At 31.6% G+C, this 19,225-nt stretch overlaps 4 protein-coding genes across 6 annotated transcripts; 2 read left to right on the plus strand and 2 right to left on the minus strand.

Moving 5' to 3' along the window:
- The first annotated feature begins 1 nt into the window (after window position 1).
- Window positions 2-4,474, plus strand: LOC105251534 (eukaryotic translation initiation factor 5A). Of its 2 annotated transcripts, none has more exons than XM_011258412.3 (4): window positions 2-70; window positions 944-1,236; window positions 1,559-1,693; window positions 2,334-4,031. In XM_011258412.3, exons 2-4 carry the CDS (start codon window positions 961-963, stop codon window positions 2,403-2,405), a joined length of 483 nt encoding a protein of 160 aa, XP_011256714.1. In that variant the 5' UTR covers window positions 2-70; window positions 944-960; the 3' UTR covers window positions 2,406-4,031. The 2 variants fall into 2 exon arrangements, with proteins under 2 accessions (XP_011256714.1, XP_011256713.1); XM_011258411.3 differs by lacking the exon at window positions 2-70 and adding an exon at window positions 84-171 and having other exon boundaries at window positions 2,334-4,474.
- A 1,875-nt stretch (window positions 4,475-6,349) lies between these two features.
- On the minus strand, window positions 6,350-8,520 carry LOC105251539 (F-actin-capping protein subunit beta). Its single transcript, XM_011258416.2, has 4 exons — window positions 8,155-8,520; window positions 7,679-7,890; window positions 7,223-7,595; window positions 6,350-7,097 (listed from the first exon to the last, which is right to left on the minus strand). Exons 1-4 carry the CDS (start codon window positions 8,155-8,157, stop codon window positions 6,864-6,866), a joined length of 822 nt encoding a protein of 273 aa, XP_011256718.1. The 5' UTR covers window positions 8,158-8,520; the 3' UTR covers window positions 6,350-6,863.
- A 242-nt stretch (window positions 8,521-8,762) lies between these two features.
- On the plus strand, window positions 8,763-16,131 carry LOC105251540 (rho GTPase-activating protein 26). Of its 2 annotated transcripts, XM_011258417.2 has the most exons (20): window positions 8,763-9,120; window positions 9,409-9,566; window positions 9,675-9,746; window positions 10,488-10,589; window positions 10,662-10,772; window positions 10,892-10,996; window positions 11,708-11,779; window positions 12,019-12,085; window positions 12,268-12,365; window positions 12,453-12,547; window positions 12,650-12,731; window positions 12,837-12,939; window positions 13,015-13,236; window positions 13,447-13,552; window positions 13,777-14,119; window positions 14,757-14,952; window positions 15,040-15,199; window positions 15,315-15,371; window positions 15,440-15,519; window positions 15,601-16,131. In XM_011258417.2, exons 1-20 carry the CDS (start codon window positions 8,961-8,963, stop codon window positions 15,690-15,692), a joined length of 2,481 nt encoding a protein of 826 aa, XP_011256719.1. In that variant the 5' UTR covers window positions 8,763-8,960; the 3' UTR covers window positions 15,693-16,131. The 2 variants fall into 2 exon arrangements, with proteins under 2 accessions (XP_011256719.1, XP_011256720.1); XM_011258418.2 differs by lacking the exon at window positions 11,708-11,779.
- A 21-nt stretch (window positions 16,132-16,152) lies between these two features.
- On the minus strand, window positions 16,153-18,709 carry LOC105251541 (putative neutral sphingomyelinase). Its single transcript, XM_011258419.3, has 6 exons — window positions 18,470-18,709; window positions 18,196-18,369; window positions 17,938-18,121; window positions 17,454-17,780; window positions 17,273-17,378; window positions 16,153-17,181 (listed from the first exon to the last, which is right to left on the minus strand). The coding sequence occupies exons 1-6, from the start codon at window positions 18,511-18,513 to the stop codon at window positions 16,838-16,840; spliced, it is 1,179 nt and encodes a 392-aa protein (XP_011256721.1). The 5' UTR covers window positions 18,514-18,709; the 3' UTR covers window positions 16,153-16,837.
- Window positions 18,710-19,225: the final 516 nt, after the last annotated feature.

The following is a 19,225-nucleotide window of genomic DNA, read 5'->3' on the forward strand; positions in this document are numbered from 1 at the left end:
GAACCCCTAATACGATCCCGTGGCGCGCAGGCGCAACACGACCTTCTGGTTAGATCCATTTTGATCACATGTGAGTATCCCGAGTCGTTCTCGTTTTCGGCTTCGACTAATGGTGCTAATTGTACGTGCGAGCGGCGGAACATTGACAATACGCGGGTGATTGCCGGGCCGGTTTGTATCTACGCAGCCACGAAGCGCCAGGGCCGATCCTTAACCCGGTCGAAGTGATGGTCGGCTCGCGTTGCCAATGTGGCTCGTTCGCCCTCGCTTGCTCGCGAGTCCGCTCGCCGCGATTTCTGTCGATCGCGCGAGACGCGTCGCCGCGCGATCGAATGGCGGCCCCGAGGGCGTCGCGACGCCTGTCATTCGGCCGCCTCGACGCGAGCCGGACTCGCCGCCGAAACTCGCGATCTCGTCGCGCGAGACGTCTTTGGTTAGTCGCGCTCCCGATCCGCCTCTCGGCACCTCGCGAATCTTTCCGCGACGACGCGCCACGTGGTCACGCTGCTCGCCCGGGTGTAACCATACATCGACCGTTCGAATTCCGATGATTCATGCATGGCCTGCTAACAATGCGGATGGGATCGTTCTGGCAGATCTTAGATTACGCGGAAGATATATCTTGGATATTAAGGATGAAAATATTGTCACGTCAAATGTAGCTTCTCCGGTTGTTTTTTTCTTTCCTTCTGCGTAACTAACACATGGATAATACATTCCCGGATATTAATCGACTGATCGGCTGTGGAATCGTATTGCTGAAAGCGGCAAATATAATCGTCAAAATTAATTATCGTTACTGTCATTAGCGAGAATTACCTTAAAAACTGCCACAAGCTTCTTGGCAGCATCGATTTTAGGGGAGGGAGGAGAGAGTGGAAGAATTCTGAATCTTTGAGGAAACTGATACGGAGCTTAATTAAAATTTTTGTTTCATACGCAGATACCTATAAAATAACTATGGCTGACATCGAGGATACTCACTTTGAGACTGGAGACTCAGGAGCCTCAGTGACGTATCCTATGCAGTGCTCAGCACTGCGCAAAAATGGTTTTGTCATGTTAAAGTCACGCCCCTGCAAGATTGTAGAAATGTCAACTTCTAAAACTGGCAAGCATGGTCACGCCAAGGTTCATTTAGTAGGTATCGACATATTTACCTCCAAGAAATATGAGGATATCTGTCCATCTACACACAATATGGATGTACCATTTGTTAAGCGGGAAGATTATCAGGTAAGACAATCTTTTGTACCAAACTAAATATAAAAATGTCTTTTAAATTCAAGTTTATTTTCTTATACTTTTATTCTATATCTAGTCTTGAAACAATTAATTAACAAATTTTTATTGCTTCTTATATCTCACATTTATGTAAACATGCTTTAATATTCTTTTTTTTCTATTTTTTTTTTGTTATTTTAACAATTTTAAATAATTAATTTTAATTATTTGCTGAAAATATTAGATTTAAGTTTCAATCAAATATTCTATTTTAAAATTTAAGTTATATTTGTAAAACAGATAATGTAAAGACATTATGATTGTTTTGTGGCAGCTTACAGATATATCTGACGATGGCTATCTTTGTCTGATGGCTGATAATGGAGAACTGCGCGAAGATCTCAAGATACCTGATGGCGACTTGGGAACACAGCTACGTGCTGATTATGAATCTGGCAAAGAATTACTTGTAAGTATATTTTCGTATAATATATGCATGTTTTATACTTGTTACTAACATTACTTAAAATGTAATTTGGAACATTGTTGAATTGTGTAAAAACTTGTATAGGATTTCATAAAAGATTCATCAAAGAGATGAATAACTTGCTTGAATTTAAAATCTTGCTATTTTCTAACAACTAAGAATACATAACTTGCAAAATATTTGCAAGTTATGTATTCTTAGTTGTTAGAAAATAATTTATTAAATATAATCATAATTTATATAATATTATTGGCAATATCTGTTACGAATAGATATCTCCAAATACATTGTGTTCATGAAGTATCTTATAATGTTAAAAAATAAAATTTGATTTATATATTTCAATTTCTATTATAATAATTATTATGTCAATTAATTACATCTTTATGTTTATCCACAAATATTTGCCTAATTTTTAAAAGTTTTTTAGTCTTAATGTATATGTGATATAGATATATCCAATATATATTTATATTAGATTTAGATTAGTATTTTGATATATATTATGTAAAAAAATGCTGTTAAGAGAAAGTTACCTTTTATTTCACTAAAACTATAGAAAAGTCATATTAAAAGTATATGATTCTTTATTGGATATGTAAATTTATATTGTATTTTCTAGTGCACCGTACTCAAGGCATGTGGTGAAGAGGTAGTAATCGCCGTCAAAAACAACACCTCCCTCGACAAATAATTGTGTTCAGCCCGACAATTACGACGACAAAAAGCCCAATATACATTCGAGCAAAAACCACCCGCTTAGCCAATCAATTGATACCTTTACCATTGGTCAAACAGGATAAACAACAATAACAAATCTATAGGAAGATGATGAAGAGAGTGGAAGAGCGAAAGAGAAAAAGGAGAAAGAAAGCGTGAGCGAGAGAGTGAGAGAGAGAAAGAGAAATATAAGCAAATGAAACGGGCTAGCAATTCCTAACAACAGCAACGCGCTAATGTGAACAGCGACTTTTATCAAAGTAACATCTGCTTACTTAATTATTATTCAACAATATTTAAATGAACAAATCCGGGAAAGCGACAACTGCATATACGTACACTCGGTTCTATACATTTACACACACATACACACAACATACAGATAACACATATAAACAGCATATATGCGTGCGCACATATATACACATACTGACATTTACACATATACTTACACGTCTATACACGCGTTGTTTGTTATTATACAAGAAAGTGGCGACAACTTTTCAGCAGAAGTTGATTGAAAAATAAAAATTGAGAAAGCCTTGACACACATCCTGGACATATATATATATATTTTTTTTTTTTTTAAAGAATAGAGAAAGAAATTATTTACAACAGCTTTGTAACTTATTACACTTATATGTGTGAATGAGAGAGTATATGAGAAAATGAGAGAGAAAGAGAGAGAGAAAAAATTGTTGGAGACCAATACGAAGAGGTCGTGGAAAAAAGACTCTAGAGTCTTTAATGCGCGCGCGCGGAACAATTTTTCATGGGATGCTGGCAATGCCCGACACAAAGCAGCTCACTTCAAGCATCTTTCCTGATGATCGATTCATAATTATAGACAAGACTGGCGCGTTTCGCTATAAAGAATTTATACACATGTGATGCTCTATAAGATTTTTTCTTTTTTTCTTTTTTTTTTTTTTTTCTATGGAAACTCGAGTTCTCGAGATTTTTAGGTCTAATACCATCTAATTGCACAAAATTTAAAAAAAAATTTTGATGCTTGTGCTTATGTAAAAGTCTGTGGAAGGATTTAAAAATCTTATATTTTATTTTCTGAAAGTTAAAAGTTTTTATGGACTCAAACGATGACTATTTAAAACTTTTGATACTTAATGGAAATTTGAGAATTCCGAAATCTAAAAAAAATCACATTCTAATCTTTAATTTCTGAACGAGAAATTTTTTTTGAAACATCGGCATTGAAAATGCTCGATAGTTATGGATTTCGAAATTGGAGATTTAAGATTTGGAAGTTATTAAAGTTTTCTTATATCAAGAAACTTGCTAAAGAAAGACTTTGAAACTTATTATTGAAAGATTGAAAAATGTAGAGATTTTGTGATGGAAAGGATAATTTCGGAACTCTAGAAATATAAGAATTTAATCAACAATAAAAGCTCAAAATTATAATATTTATGGGGATATTGAGATACAATATATATAGACCTTTAAATCCAAGAACGTCGAGAACATGCAAGATAATTTCATATGCTTTGATATGGCAAGAGCGGCGCAATGCGATATCGCGTCATATTCAGAGACTGTAATTGGCTTATGAATGCTCAGACTATTACATTTTGTTGTAATATTTCGTTTTAATAAACATTTTTCAGAACAGGTTACACGAGCCGCTTTCACTCGACAAGATAATTATTTAATCTCTTAATTAGATGATGAACACTAAAACAGATATAATTAGCAAAGAGAAAATTGTGAGTGGAAGATTCTTGTGTGAACTTGCAAATGTGCGTAAAGAATCTTTCCCTTAGATCCTTTCCATCTCGTGTCATCGTTTGTATAAAAAAAAATTGTTCCGATGGTGCAGTCTGAATGATTAGAAATAATTATAAGCAGATAATTAACTACAAGAGTGTATAATCACAGTTATCATTGGAAGGTATACGTTTTTTTCTTCCTACCATAGAAAAATTTTGTGATTTGGAACATGTTCGATTTGGTGTCCTCGCAATATTCGTTTTCTATTTTTTTTTATTTGTAAAATCTCCATTTAATAAAGTAAGATTCTGAATCTGTTTAGATTTCCAATTTTTTTCACGTGAAAACATTCAGATTGCTTATAATACTTGTTGCAAGAATTTTTTTCTGCATCTCTAATCTGTGTTAATATGTTAGGATTATGGTTTCAAATATGTTCCTAGTGAATATTAAATATCCTTCAAACATTTAATAAAGTTCCTTTATTTAATGTTTTTAACAAATGGATACGAAGACCCCAAATCGTCAGATATATATGCATGTAAATTCCGATGTATATCTCTAATAATTATTATTCTCTTATATATCCCTTTTTATTAAAACTATATCGTTTATTATGAAAGGGAACCCGAAGTAACGCGCCTTCCTTGATGACTTTGATATTTTGGCGACGACATTAAAATCGAAAACTTATCTATTATAATCGAAATAAACAAAATATCGAATAATTAATTAATATGAAAAATAAATCAGCGTCTGTAATCTATGTGTGCTATGTTGGACCAGGTTCATAATTCTTTCGATTGTTAACTCTATAACCGAAAGAGAAGGAATCAATTAAAAAAAAAATAGTATAGAAATAGTGGAAATATTCACACAGAAGAACGATGTGTGGTGATGTCTTTTCTTTTTCAGTCCTTTCTTAGACTGACTCGCCCGCACACTGCCATCATTCAAAATTTGCAAAAAAATGTTAAATTACATCTTATTAAGTTAATATATGTAATAATAGAATAATTTATATGGGTAATTGGGAGGGTGATGTAATTCAAAAGTGTAAAAAAGGCACTAACGTCAAAAATGCTTTTCTTTTCCTTGTTTTACGTACTTATAAATTCTATTTGTTATTTTTGTGCCTCCTTATTATGAAAAATAATCTAAGCGCACCCCCATGGATCATAGAATATGCGAAATTCTTGAAATGTATGATTGCGCAGTCGTTTACACAAAATTTCAAGGATTCGTAGTACCAAGAGTCTTTAATATGTCGACATTATCTCGTGCGTACCAAAAATTCAAGGATCGGAATAGAATAGGAATTCTTAACAATTAGCGGTTTAAAGGTGCAAGGATTCGTGGTACTGGCGATCTTTGAGATTCTAATAATTCATCAGTCCAAGAATTTGTAGTATCAAAGATCTGTGGAATTCCAGAATATATATATCATACGCATGCTCTCCCTATTCCTCCTCGCCGTGATATCAAGGATCTGTGACATCGAGGATCTATGGTACTGACAGATTTTTGTACTCATAAAATATTTAATACAAACGAATAAAATTTAATTTGAAAACTTTTATTTGCGTACTATATATGGATTCATTATTATTATAACAAATGCAAAATGCAATCGTTCCTTTTGGATTTTTACGTAAATAAATTGTTTTATGTACTATCCCTCGGAGGATGTGTGAGCTATGTTAAAATTTAATTCTAAATATGTAAACGGGATATTTTCTTCAATATATCCAAATGTTACAAAAATTTTAAGTTTATCGCTCATATTTAAACAATATTAATATAAATAAAGAGAAATTTATAATTTCTATGTGTAGTTTTCAAAGAGGTTCTCATTTGCGAGGACAGATTTCTTTTTTTTTTTTACAATAATTGCGATGCGATATTCCTTTTCCAACTTTACATATATCAGTTCCAGCGTTTAATTACATGCTTTTAAATTTAATCCTAAACAGTATATATATATATATATATATATATATATATATATATATATATATATATATATATATAAGCGAAATATCGATACTTTTTAAACATTACAAAAATGTTATTACCATCTTTCCATATTTATCAAATAACAAATTGAAAGAAATTCTTTCTTTCTCGGGATTCTTGCTAATTACTAAAAAAAATGTTTTTTTGAGGTCTCCTTTTATATAATAAATGTTATACTATAATATTATATAACTCACTCTTTCTTTTGCATTTTACATATTTTATCTAATTTATCATTCTAAAACGCGTTGCACCTTTCCCGCATATTTACAATAAATTCTATTTCATTCCATATTAAACAAATTATTTCATACTGTTTAGGTTTAATCAACGCGTTCGTGATTGATCCATGTGTCTAGGTAACAAAATATAATAAATGTCGTTTGAATAATATAAACTGATCTTGATTTCAGGAATTCTGCAAGCTTGATGAATACTATGTGACTTGAAAAAGTCTAGATCGCAGCATTTAAAATTCCTAAACGTCCAAGAAGATTTTAAGACACGTCACGAAACAGAAGACTGTTGTAAGAAATTTAGCATTTCTAAGAATCTAAAGATTCTATAGATTCCAAAAATATAAAAACGTCTGTGAAAAATCAAAAGATCCAAAGCAAAGTTAAAGGATCCATAAATACCATGAAATTTATTCGCAATCATAATCGAAGCTTTCTTGGTGTTCACAGGATCAATTATTAGCGTTTCGCCTCTGTAACGCTGCTGCGAGATCCTGCCTGAGCGCAGCCTGCTGTCTTTGATCAGCCAAAGATTGTACCGATCGCAGTCCGTTCACAATATCTTTTGTTTTACCAAAGTAGATTTCATTCAGTGTATTGCGGATCTTGTTTTCCATATCTTCCACCATTCTGCCGATATTCGCGATATGAGGTGATGTTTCGCTGATCTGTGCATCTTGTTCTACCTATTGTTATACGTGTCAACTTTTCAATTATTTATTTCGATATAAATCAAATATTAACTAGAGGAATATGAGTAAGCAAAGAATTAAAAAATCAAATAGTTTTATGTACTGCTGTGAAAGTTTACCTGACGTGTCAGACTGCCACCCAGATTCATTGTACCAGAGCCATGCTTGTTGGTCTGCAACCACAGCATGGCTGTCGATGTGAGTTTATAATGAGCAGTACGGCCAGTTGATTTCTCCTGCACTTCCACCACATGTATCGAGTCCCAACATCCTTTAATCTTCTTGGAACCATCGCCAGCCTTCTTGATAAGAATCACTGCTGCAAATCCATGATCCAGATCCCATAAATACACCGAAGAGACTCCACCTTCAAAATAGAGCTCTCGATATTGATCAAAAGCATGATTGGCATCTATTTCCAGTTTCCTCAGTCGTTCAGAAGGCATTGAGCCATCCTCTAACGGTGGATCATAAGTGTTGCTCCAGGGAGATCTGTATAGAAATATATAAAATGCATTTGCATACTACCTTTTCTTTTCTATTACCATGTGATCAGAAGCTTATTTAGATCAAACCTGTATGAATCTCCATCTCTATTATAATCACACAATAGATAGTCTTTGCCAGATTCCTTATCCTTGGCAATTTTCAATGGTTGATCTACCGAAGATAAGAGATCCTCGCATAGTGAAGGAACCAAATCAATTAGGTCACTAAGATTCTTCTCGATTTGTTGCGGTGGCAGTCTTCGCATCAAGTCTAACGCACAATCCATTTGCTGTTCCGTCTAGAATATACAATTAAAGGATATAAGGATGAAAAGTACGATTTATAAATATTTATTACGCCATTAATAGAACGTGTCCCCATTTCTCTTTGAGGATATAATTTTTGCATCCACGACGATAATGTGAGAGGAAGAGATTAACGATGTTGAAAAGGATAAAATTATTGTTAAATAGTGGATAATTGTTAACGTTACTTATTTACAAGTGTGCACGATAAGAAAGGAAGATAAATACGGAGATAAATATTTCTCTCTCTCACTCACCATAGTGCTGCGATTGGTTATAGGCCGACAAACATGAAAATCCTATTACACGATGTTCGTAATGAGATAAACGTATTTTTTATCAGTCACTACCTCGCTGGGATCTTCTCGAAAATAAACGAAACGAGCATTTAAAGGGTGTGTCTAATGCGAGCAGCGATTGGCTCGTCGCGCTCGTCGCTGGCTCTTGCCTCCGAAAAGAGCGAGGTTAACTATCCGCGTCGCAGGCTAGCCAAACTGACGTTCAAGCTCAATCTCTTATGACGTTGTCATAAGGGATTGGTTGTTTATACATATATATGCCTGAGGAATTTTTTGGATAATGCGAGAATTTTTTTTAGCCCCCCCTCCTGCGCTCTTCAACAATAATTATCCATCACGCGTCTTTATGCCTTTACTTTATGGCAGTAAAAAATATTAAAGCACGAGCTGGGTTGCGTTCGAAAATGTCCTCGTCGGGTAAAATAGAGTTCGATCAATCAAGATCGAGAGATTCGTGCTCCTTTTATCCCGATTGGTCGATCAAAATGCTAGTCCACGTTGACGGGCGAATTTTCGAACGTAACCACGAATTTCATGTACATGTCACATATATAGTCGAGGTTAAAAAGTGTGAGGTGTTTGGACACATTGCACGTCGCAATGATGGCGAATCTGTGCGCGAATCTGCGGGAATAATTTTGCAGTGATGATAATGATTGTGCGTTTTATCGCGGTTGATCGTGGGTGACATCAAACTCGCGAGCAAATCCGGCCTCCTCTCGTCTTATGCTGAATGACCCTTGAATTTTCATAAATAAGCGAGAATGGGTGTTGGCCTTAAACCATTAGAGTTTACGGATTGTTTAACCGACAGTCCGTACTTCCGTGAGAATTTGCACTATCACGAACGTGAATTGGAAAAGACCAGTCAACAAATTAAGCGGCTCGTTAAAGAGGTCAAAGATTTATTGTTAGCTGCTAAAAGTAAGTTCTATTACGCGATGCCGTGCTACTTTTTTTTCTTTCTTCATTTCCACTCAAACTGTAAAGAGATATGAATTTTGTAACAGCTGTTACATATATGTATATTTATCCTTTTATTCTTGATTATTAACTCAATACACAATTTTCTTGAACGACAAAGTATTTAGGGATAATATTTTACTTATATGTGTTATATTTTATTCTTTTTCTTCATCAAAGATATATCGTTACATATTGCAATACTTTTCTGAATATGTTATTCTGTTAAATTAATGAATATCTTTTTAGACTTGTCGAGAGCTCAGAGAGCTTTCTCCAAAACACTACAAAACTTTAGTTTTGAATGTATCGGGGAGAGCCAAACTGAGGATGAAACTCATATATCTCAAAGTCTAAAAGAATTTGGTAAACTTATTGCATCCATAGAAGATGAAAGGGATCGCATGGTATGTAATATTCTAAATATTATTTCTAAGTATATTTCCTGATAAAATGCACTTATGAGACTTTTCATATGTTATTTTATACTTCTAACAATGATTTTATTTTTTTAGCTGGAACGAGCATATGATCAGATTATATTGCCTTTGGAGAATTTTAGAAAAGTACATATCGGAGGAGTTAAGGTAAAATGTGTTATTTATTAATATTTTATATTTTATAACAATATTTTACAACATTTGTATGATTCTATTTTTAATACACGCTTTTGCATGTATATTCTATATATCTTATATATATACATATATATGTCTTAGAGATAAATGTTTGATTCTTTATTTATTTATTTTGAGAATGAAAAAAGCTCATTAAGCTAGAAATGTTTTGAATTATGTACTTTTTGTTTGCAATAGAATTTTGCAAGAATTTTTTAGAGATTAATAATACAAAGACCATTGTTGTTTTCTCTTTATAATAGTAATATCGAATATATTCTGATCTGATGAATCAATTTTATTATGTAGCAGTAAAAGTATGCATCAAAGTAAATGAATGAATCTGTATGAGTTGAGATAATATTTATTGAGAGAAGATGACACATACTTATTCTGACATTAAATGGACAGATACTCACATGTATAAGTAAGCTAATGAAAATTATAAGAATGCTCAATTCTACATTGAAAAATATTAAAAAATTTATATTGAAAAATAGTAATTTAAAAAAAAATAAATTTATAAAAATTTTTATGTAATATATTTAGAAATATATGATCTTTTTTCATTCTCAAGAATAAACTCTCATATAATGGAACTGCTTATTTTTGGATTCTGAATTTCCTGTACATATATCTCAAAAATATAATTAATAAAGTATTGTCAATTTTAATTATCCCATTTCTGTCAAGATAATTTTAATTTTTCAGGATGGTAAAAAGAAATTTGAGAAGCAAACGATTAAATTTTGTCAAAGTCAAGAACGTTATTTAAATTTATCCACTAAAAAACAGGACAATGTGCTGCAAGAGGTATATTTAATAATCTATGAAAAATTAGAAATGTATGTTTTTAAATAGTTGATATTGTATTTGCATGTGTAGGCTGATGCAACATTGGAGATGGCTGAAAGACACTTCTCTCAAGCTAGTTTAGAATATGTATTCTTGTTGCAAGAGGTTCAAGAGCGGAAAAAATTTGAATTTGTCGAAACGGTAATAGCGAATAGTTTAATTTTATTAATTAAATAGTATATAATTTTTTTATTATGTGCATCTAAAATGAATATATTATCAATTATTATCATACATTAATGTATCATGAAATGTTCTAGTTATTGGGATTTATGTTTGGATGGCTGACATTCTATCATCAAGGCCATGAAGTAGCGAAAGATTTTAAACCTTATATGACAGAGCTACAACTAAAAATTCAAAAGGTTGGTGATTAATCTCATGATATATTTAGAGCTGCTTAAATACGTGAATAATGTTGAAGAAAATATTTTTTATTTGGCCAGAATATTTATTTCAAGTTAATATATACACTGTTGCAAAGAGATATAATAATAGTAATATAGAATTATTTCTTAACATACTATTGCTGTATTTGTTTGCATTGCAAGAGAATCTTAAGCATCACTAATTTGTAGGTACATGTCTGTGTTCTATAGTGTTTTTAATATCACTGAAATTTTTGTTTTCAGCTTGTGAAGTAGCAAATATTGCACGTCACAAGAAATGAGTTAACAACTAGATTTTGTTAATTAATTGGAAGTTAGTTTTGTTAGAAAATGTTTTTAAAGAGTAAAAATATATAGAGTTCTGCAAATAACATGCGCGTATATGCAATGGCTAATAAAATTAGTTTGACTTATATATAATTTACATTTTATTTTTTACATTGAAATTTATAACAAAGTATACACTATTTATTAATATTCGATAATTCTCTTTCGAAGAAAATATTAATTGAGAACTTTTATAAAAGACTTATAAATTATAGTTAAAATATATAAATGAATTATAGTTATTCGAGAGTAAATTATCGTGTGTGTAATGTAAATATCTAATAGAATTGATAACAGCATGATTGATATATTGCTTACTAATTGCGATTTTTATTTGTGTGTGTGCGTGTGTTTCACAAGACTAGAGAGAATTTCCTTGCTACCCGGGATAAAACTGAATCGCTTATGAATAAAATGAAGGACATGAAGAAGGTATGTTTTATGGAAATTTTTGTATTTTTCATTCTTAATTATTCAATAAAACATAGCTATATACAGAAATATGTCATTTTATTGTAGTTTGTTAAATATTATTTTAATAGATAGAAAGAATGCACAAGAAAAAAATTGAACATATAAAAAATAATTATTTTTATAATAGATTTTTTTAAAATAAATTTTTTTTAAGTGTATATCTCTTTTATTTATTTGTAATTGTCTCTTTTTTTTAGTCCACAGTAGAAAGTGGTCTCAACAAATTGCACTCGCGTGAAGGCTATTTATTCCTAATGGAAAGAAGTAAGTTTATCATAGTAAAAATGCATATTTGATAGATATTATTTGTTCAGTCTTCATAGAAATCCTTCTTTTTAATATTTTTCTTATAATCCTTATTAAATATTAAATGAATAAATTATGAATATTGTTATATTTTACTAACATAAGTAACAATATAATATGATATAATATGATATATGCAGAAGCGTTTGGTACAACATGGACAAAACAATACTGCACATATCAAAAAGACAAGAAAGAGTTTACTATGATCCCTTACAATCAACTCACGGGTAAATTTGTAAGTGAAAATGAAGAATTAATTATATATTAATAAATGTGTTATACGCAATTTTCTTTAGAATAATTTTCAATATTTTCTCGATAGAGCAGCAAAGAAACATTTACGTTAGCATCTTGCATACGTCGTATGTCAGACACTATTGAAAAAAGATTTTGTTTCGATATCACTGCCATTGACAGGTAAGTTAAAAATTCGGTTTTGTATCGCGCACATATTTCGTTTTACAAAATTGCTTTTTAAAGACGCAAGATAATTAAAAAATGTTTTCATCCTTGTTCCAGACCTAATGTAACATATACATTTCAAGCGCTTTCCGAAGAGGATAGAAAATTGTGGATGGATGCCATGGATGGGAAGGAACCTGTGAGTATTTCAATGCATTTCAATAATATTCGAATTATTGTCTCTTTACTATTAATGCTAGAGCTTTCATAGATGAAGAATTCTTAATCGTCTGAATTTTTCCAGACTTTTCCGCGATTAGGTTCTTCCGTAAAATCTGAGGATATGACATTAGATGAAAATGGTTTTGCGTTTGTATCCAAGTGTATCGCGGCCCTCGAAGATAGAGGTAGATATAATTTGTGAATTTTTTTACGCGATCTAATCTAACATCATAATCATTTAATAATCATGAATTCGATAGGACTCGAAGAACAAGGTTTATATAGAGTGGTCGGTGTGGCATCTAAGGTAACCAAGCTCCTGACAATGGGACTCGATAAGAGGAAAGTAGAGAAGCTCAACTTGAACGATCGTTTTGAATGGGAGAGCAAAACTATTACCAGCGCGCTCAAAACTTACCTGAGAACGTTGTCCGAGCCATTAATGACATTTCGATATTACAACAGCTTCATTACAGCTGCGAGTGCGTATAGGTATTCTTGATAACATACTTGTTTTATTTTTATTATTTGCACACAATTTGCTTCTCTCTTTCTCTCTCTTTCTTTCTCTCTGTAGAATCACTTATTTTTTCTTTCCTTGCCAATCTTATATTCGATACTCGTGTACATAAATAAAACCGAGTCAAAGAGCTAAAGTTTCATCTTGATTTTTATTGTATGGTATCTAACAGAGCAGGAGACGAAGGAAACTCGGATAAATGATATACACAACCTCGTCTATCGACTACCTAAGACCAACTTCAATATGCTGATTCTTCTTATCACTCATCTTTGCACGTAAGAGATTATTACTCTTCTATACATTGAATTTAGCTCTCTATTGTATATATATATATGTATGTGTGTATGTGTCTAAGTTTGCTTACTTCCAACTCGAAGATATTGAACTGTTATCCAGAATAATACTTTTCTTCTATATTATATTATACTATACTATATTATTCTATGTTATATTATACATTTGTCACACTTTGCTCAATTTATATCAAATAAAATTTCAGTGTGGCGAAGAAAAGCGATAAAAATCTAATGACTGTGGGAAACTTGGCAGTATGTTTCGGTCCAACTTTGTTACGACCGGAAGAAGAAACAGTGGCTTCTATAATGGATATTAAATTTTACAATATTGTTGTGGAGATATTGATCGAAAATTGTGAAAGAATAATAGCTGGGCCACCTCCAGATTCATCGCGAATAACGGCAGTGCAAGCCGTAGTTCCAAATAAATCGCAATGTGCTAAAATGGAAGAAGGTCCGACTTCTTCGGGTAATGGAACAGCGTTCTTAAGATATCCGTTACACACAGCGGTAGCTGTTACACCCGCCACATCGTCGCACGCGCACGTGAGTTTCAATTATTTAATTTATTCAGGATGTTTAACTGATTGCTTGGAAAAATATAGGAACTTGATTTTCTAGAGATTTTTTGTATACTTGAAAAAATTCGGGAATTCTTAACTTTATTAGAGAACTTAAAGAATTTTTAAAAAAATTCTCTGTGACAATTTTATTCTTGTGTTATAAATAGTCAACAAGCCAAATTATGCATTAAAATATATTATAAATATATATTTATCTTTATATATTAAAGTTTTAACAAAATGTGGAATATGCAGTACGCTTTTTATTATAATTTTTAATAGTAAAAAAATGAAAATGTTATGAAAAACATTTATCTTATGAAAGTTATTCAATTTTTTTTCAATACATTTATAAATTTAACACTTGAAACTTAAGTGGTTTTATGTTTTTACTTTGCATGAGTGAAAAGCAATTAGAGAAAATACATACAATGAAAAAATTTATCTTAAAAAGTTGTATTAGAAAATCTTTAATATATATTTATATATATTTTTTATCTAGAATTTTTAACAAAAATATCTGAGAATTGATCAGAGAATTTTTTTTACAAAATTTGAGTAGACAACTTATTATTGTTTTCCATATATATTTAATTCTATACATACGCATGTGTACATAGCTTGTTACAAGATCCTACTATGATGGCCAGCCTTTAACCGTTGTTAATAAACCACCGCCCACCGTCGATGAACGAAATAACGGGGATTACGAAGATCTCGACAATACGAGTCATCGTATACCATCGTATCTGGATAGTCGTGGCGGTCGAATAAAATTGACTAACGCAAATCTCATGTATCATTCGGCCGACAAAGGTTTATATCCTTCTTTTTTTTTTATTGTTGTTATTTCGTAACGATATATAGTCTATCATTTTTCTAAATAAAATTTCTGGGCTCCAGTTCTGAGCGGTGGCAATACGAGTAGTTCGAGTGAATCAATCGCGTCGGACCCACATCCATTCACAGGCGAGTTACCGGTAAAACAAAAACGTGGCACTATGATATCCGTACATGGATATCCTACGGCTTACCCTCAGCGCAGTAACTCATCGATATGTCCGTAAGAATCTCTACTTTTTCATTATTAACAGGAAAAATTGTATTTCATCGTATATTTTATCTCTAAGTATTATTATTATTATCTTTTATTGATTTTATTGCATGTTTTTTTATAGCATTAATACTTCACCGAATAGTGGACGTTCGAGTCCCGGTCAAATGCCAGGAATTTGGTAAATATATATACACATTAATAAAATTATTTTAACTTTAACGTTGTATGTGTGGTATGAATTCTCAGGAGAGTACGAACTTTGTACGCGTGTATGGCGGAAAACGACGGCGAGTTATCATTTGAACCAAATCAAATTATCACAAATGGTAAGCTTGATATAGGAAATGTTAATCTTTATACAAAAAGTGACAAAATAATTATAACAAAATACATATATATGATTACAGTCAAGGCCTCTTTGGAGCCAGGTTGGCTAGAAGGTACGTTAAACGGCAAAACGGGCTTGGTGCCTAAAAATTATGTAGAACAACTACCTTAAATATTACGAAAAAAACCAAAGTGTTGAAGATTCTTGTTAAAGATTCTCCATCATAAACATTGTTTTAAATATTACTTTTGGTATTGCTGAAGGGAGCAAACCAAAGCTTGTGAAAGTTATGCAACACGATGTTTAAAAACACTCGAGTTGTGCTAATTTTCTTTGGATACACACACTGCTTAGTCAATTATATATACATATACTCGCGCGCGTATAGTTATTTATTAGAAAAACCATTTTGCTCTATGTATCTAAATTGTATATATAATCACTTATTATGAGTGATATATATATGTGCATAAGGACCATATATATAGAAATATAATATATCTGATGTATTTCAATATACATTTATATATTGAAAGAGTCTCATGTATATGGAAATTCCATGGAGCTTGTAGGAAATTTTAAAGGCAATAACTATTTGTTTATACTATTGTATTATAATAAAAATATACATATATGTATAATGTAATGTAATTGAATATCAAGTATAGAAAATCTCTTTTACAAACCTATTCGATACAGAATATAGAATATATTAGATATAGAATAAATGCTTATTTTTGGTGTTGTATGTTATATCTGTATTAGAAACGCAAAGCATACGATTTGTACATAACAATAATGTATAAAGAAATGCTGGATTCAAAAACTGAATTAAACAGTTTTAATTTTGCAATGGAAGCATAAATGCATAAACATTAATAGATATATTTTACCCATATCATCGATTGATGTGATATGCATTGTTCATGTAATTGGTCAATCAGTAATACTGCAATATAAATGTCTAGATATAAATCTAAAAAATAATTACTATTATAATCCGTCAATAAAAAGTAACTTCAGAGAGACGATAATCAGCGATGCAATTTTAACGTTTAAATCTATTGTGAATCTGAGTTTTATTCATTTAACAAAATCGTTAAATGATACAAGTGCAAACTTAAAATAAATTTTTCTGGAAGTTTGAAAATTAAAATCTATATATCTTAGGATCTACGTCGCGTGTTAAGAGAACATATAAAAAACTTTCTTATATTAATTTAATTTTTTTGTTTGAGCACGATCAATTTTGAATTCTTTGTATACCACAAATATTTCTTCAAAAGTAATACTGTATAAATTTAACGTTCAATGCTTCAATGTAAGTCATTCGTCAATCGTTTTATGTAAACTTCCATAGCTGAACATCCCGCTTTTAAAGCATTTTTTTCCACACTATTCCATAATGAACTCATAAATAGAGTATAACATAATATTCCAGTTAAAAATATACGTAATATGTTTACACCAATATCGATACTTAAGGATGTGTTTATACAGTCTAACCCAATAGACCAAATTAATGGAACAACAAGTATACAAGCTGATAGCAGATACCAAAATCGTTGGCGTTGTACACTTTTCAATGCAGTTTCGCAAATTTCAATTGCTTCTTTTAAAGAATCTGTTACATCCAAATTGTCACTGATGTCATGTTCACCTGTGACAACATATATGGAGCAAGTTATCTATCCAATATCTCGAGATTAAGAAAGATAATAGATGAAATCTCTTTTAATTGTTAAACTTACCATTAGTGAATTTAAGAGTAGCCATAACAGCTTCATGGTCTGAATAACTGAAATCTTTATACGGCACACGATTTGGCAAAGGATGTTGGAAATTTGTTATTTCAACCTATAAAAATTATCGCGATACATAAAATATCATACGTCATTAATGCATTCATAAGATGCACGTTAGATTACCTACTTTAACGCTTTTCGAACCTAAGTATAAAATATGATCTATACGCTTTCCATCTGGTCTCGTTCGAGCGAACTTTGAGCATGTATAACTGTTATTGGCACATTCGTTGGTCCCTATGTGACTCGCACTACTCGGACACGCATCCATTAAACCGCCAACGCCGCGTATAATCCTATATGCTAAATCTTGTGGCTCAGTATTGAGATCACCAGCTAATATTACAGCATCCGCGCCACCGCTGGTCATTCTTACAAATTGTGCAGTATCAAATGCCTGCAGAACTCTATGAGCCATGTATTCATCATTCTCTCGGTTATATTCCGCATGCAACTGCAAGGAACAAATAAATGTTAATATTTTTTATTTTATTTTTTTAAGTTGCAACACAAATTCTGTTTTGTCATATATTATATTGTTACAAAAATGAATTTGTGCATAATTAAATGTTACAAAAATAATAATGAAAAAGTGTGTTAGATAAACCTACATGTGCAGTGTAAACATTAATATTCATATTGAGAATCTTAATTTTACATAGCCCAACACCTTTACCGCCAAACCAATCCCCATGATGTATTTTGTGAACGTAACCATTTAAGGGCCATTTGTGGAACATGACATCGTAAATAGGATACCGTGATAAGATACATACTCCTGATCCAACAACACCGCTGCCCAGAAAGAAAAGAAATGTATGATCTCATGATGAATAATTGAGATTATTTAAATGTTTAATATACAATACCTATAAAAATAATGCGAATAAGGAAGAATTTCTTGCACTTTTGCCTTTATCACTTTAAAATCCTCGACAGACCAAACCTCTTGCAAACAAATTATATCGTACTCTCTACTGGCACACTTCTCCGCAATAGCAGACATACGTGTGATTCTATTCTTCGAAACATATGGTATGCCCCTGTGAAGTAAGAAGAGGAGAACAAGAATAATTAGAAGTCATTACAGTTAGAGATATGTACTTTGCACAAAATACAAATCTGAATATTTTTCTTGCTTACCAACAGTTTAGTGTCAGAATACTCGCCGATACCTCGTTTGCCATCGCTATTTTAAGAACGTATCCCTATTATTTATTATGAGAGAATATAACATACGATGATGAATATACTTAATTCTAAAAATAGCACATTACAACTTCCTCCGACAGTTTCATGCCTTTATTCAGATTAATATATAAATATAATTATCAAATAAAAAAGCGATTTATCTCATCCTTTCTTTTTATTCGTGTGTTTGACTTTGACAAGTCCTTGCCGCATGTATATACATACATACATACATATATATGTATATGTATATATATATATATATATATATATATATATATATATTATATATATATATATATATATATATATACACACACATATATATATTATATATAGATGTGTATGTATATATATATATATATATATATATATATGTGTGTGTATGATGTATGCACATACCTTCTATTTCTTTCTTCTTTTTTTTTTTTAAGGAGCAGGAAAATTCCCACTCATGCTGCTATGGTAGTCCCATGGTAGCTCTATAATAGATAATTTAAATCCTTAAGAAATTGACCAATCATAACCGAGTATTCTTTTCATACTTGACTGTGATTGATCAATCTCTTAAGGTTTAAATTACTTATTGTAGACCCGGCCTTAAAGGCCTTTGCACGCACAAAAATTTTAGTCGTAACCGTAAGATCGTAAGAAAACTGACAAATCATGGTCGAGTATTCTTTCTGCGATAAAAGAATAATCAACTGT

The sequence above is a fragment of the Camponotus floridanus genome, unplaced genomic scaffold (assembly GCF_003227725.1).
Source record: "Camponotus floridanus strain SB8 unplaced genomic scaffold, Cflo_v7.5 scaffold115, whole genome shotgun sequence".
In the NCBI taxonomy this organism is placed as follows: domain Eukaryota; kingdom Metazoa; phylum Arthropoda; class Insecta; order Hymenoptera; family Formicidae; genus Camponotus; species Camponotus floridanus.

Coding starts and splice junctions, on each gene's coding strand:
- LOC105251541 (XM_011258419.3), bottom strand. CDS start 18,513: ATGGCAAACGAGGTATCGGCGAGTATTCTGACACTAAACTGTTG. Junction 18,370..18,469: donor ATTCTGACACTAAACTGTTG/GTAAGCAAGAAA, acceptor CTTACTTCACAG/GGGCATACCATATGTTTCGA. Junction 17,781..17,937: donor TTAATGTTTACACTGCACAT/GTAGGTTTATCT, acceptor TGTTCCTTGCAG/TTGCATGCGGAATATAACCG.
- LOC105251534 (XM_011258412.3), top strand. CDS start 961: ATGGCTGACATCGAGGATACTCACTTTGAGACTGGAGACTCAGGAGCC. Junction 1,237..1,558: donor TTAAGCGGGAAGATTATCAG/GTAAGACAATCT, acceptor GTTTTGTGGCAG/CTTACAGATATATCTGACGA. Junction 1,694..2,333: donor AATCTGGCAAAGAATTACTT/GTAAGTATATTT, acceptor TGTATTTTCTAG/TGCACCGTACTCAAGGCATG.
- LOC105251539 (XM_011258416.2), bottom strand. Junction 7,596..7,678: donor AGAGATGGAGATTCATACAG/GTTTGATCTAAA, acceptor ATTTCTATACAG/ATCTCCCTGGAGCAACACTT. Junction 7,098..7,222: donor GTGGCAGTCTGACACGTCAG/GTAAACTTTCAC, acceptor GTATAACAATAG/GTAGAACAAGATGCACAGAT.
- LOC105251540 (XM_011258417.2), top strand. CDS start 8,961: ATGGGTGTTGGCCTTAAACCATTAGAGTTTACGGATTGTTTAACCGAC. Junction 9,567..9,674: donor AAGATGAAAGGGATCGCATG/GTATGTAATATT, acceptor TTATTTTTTTAG/CTGGAACGAGCATATGATCA. Junction 13,237..13,446: donor CAGCTTCATTACAGCTGCGA/GTGCGTATAGGT, acceptor GGTATCTAACAG/AGCAGGAGACGAAGGAAACT.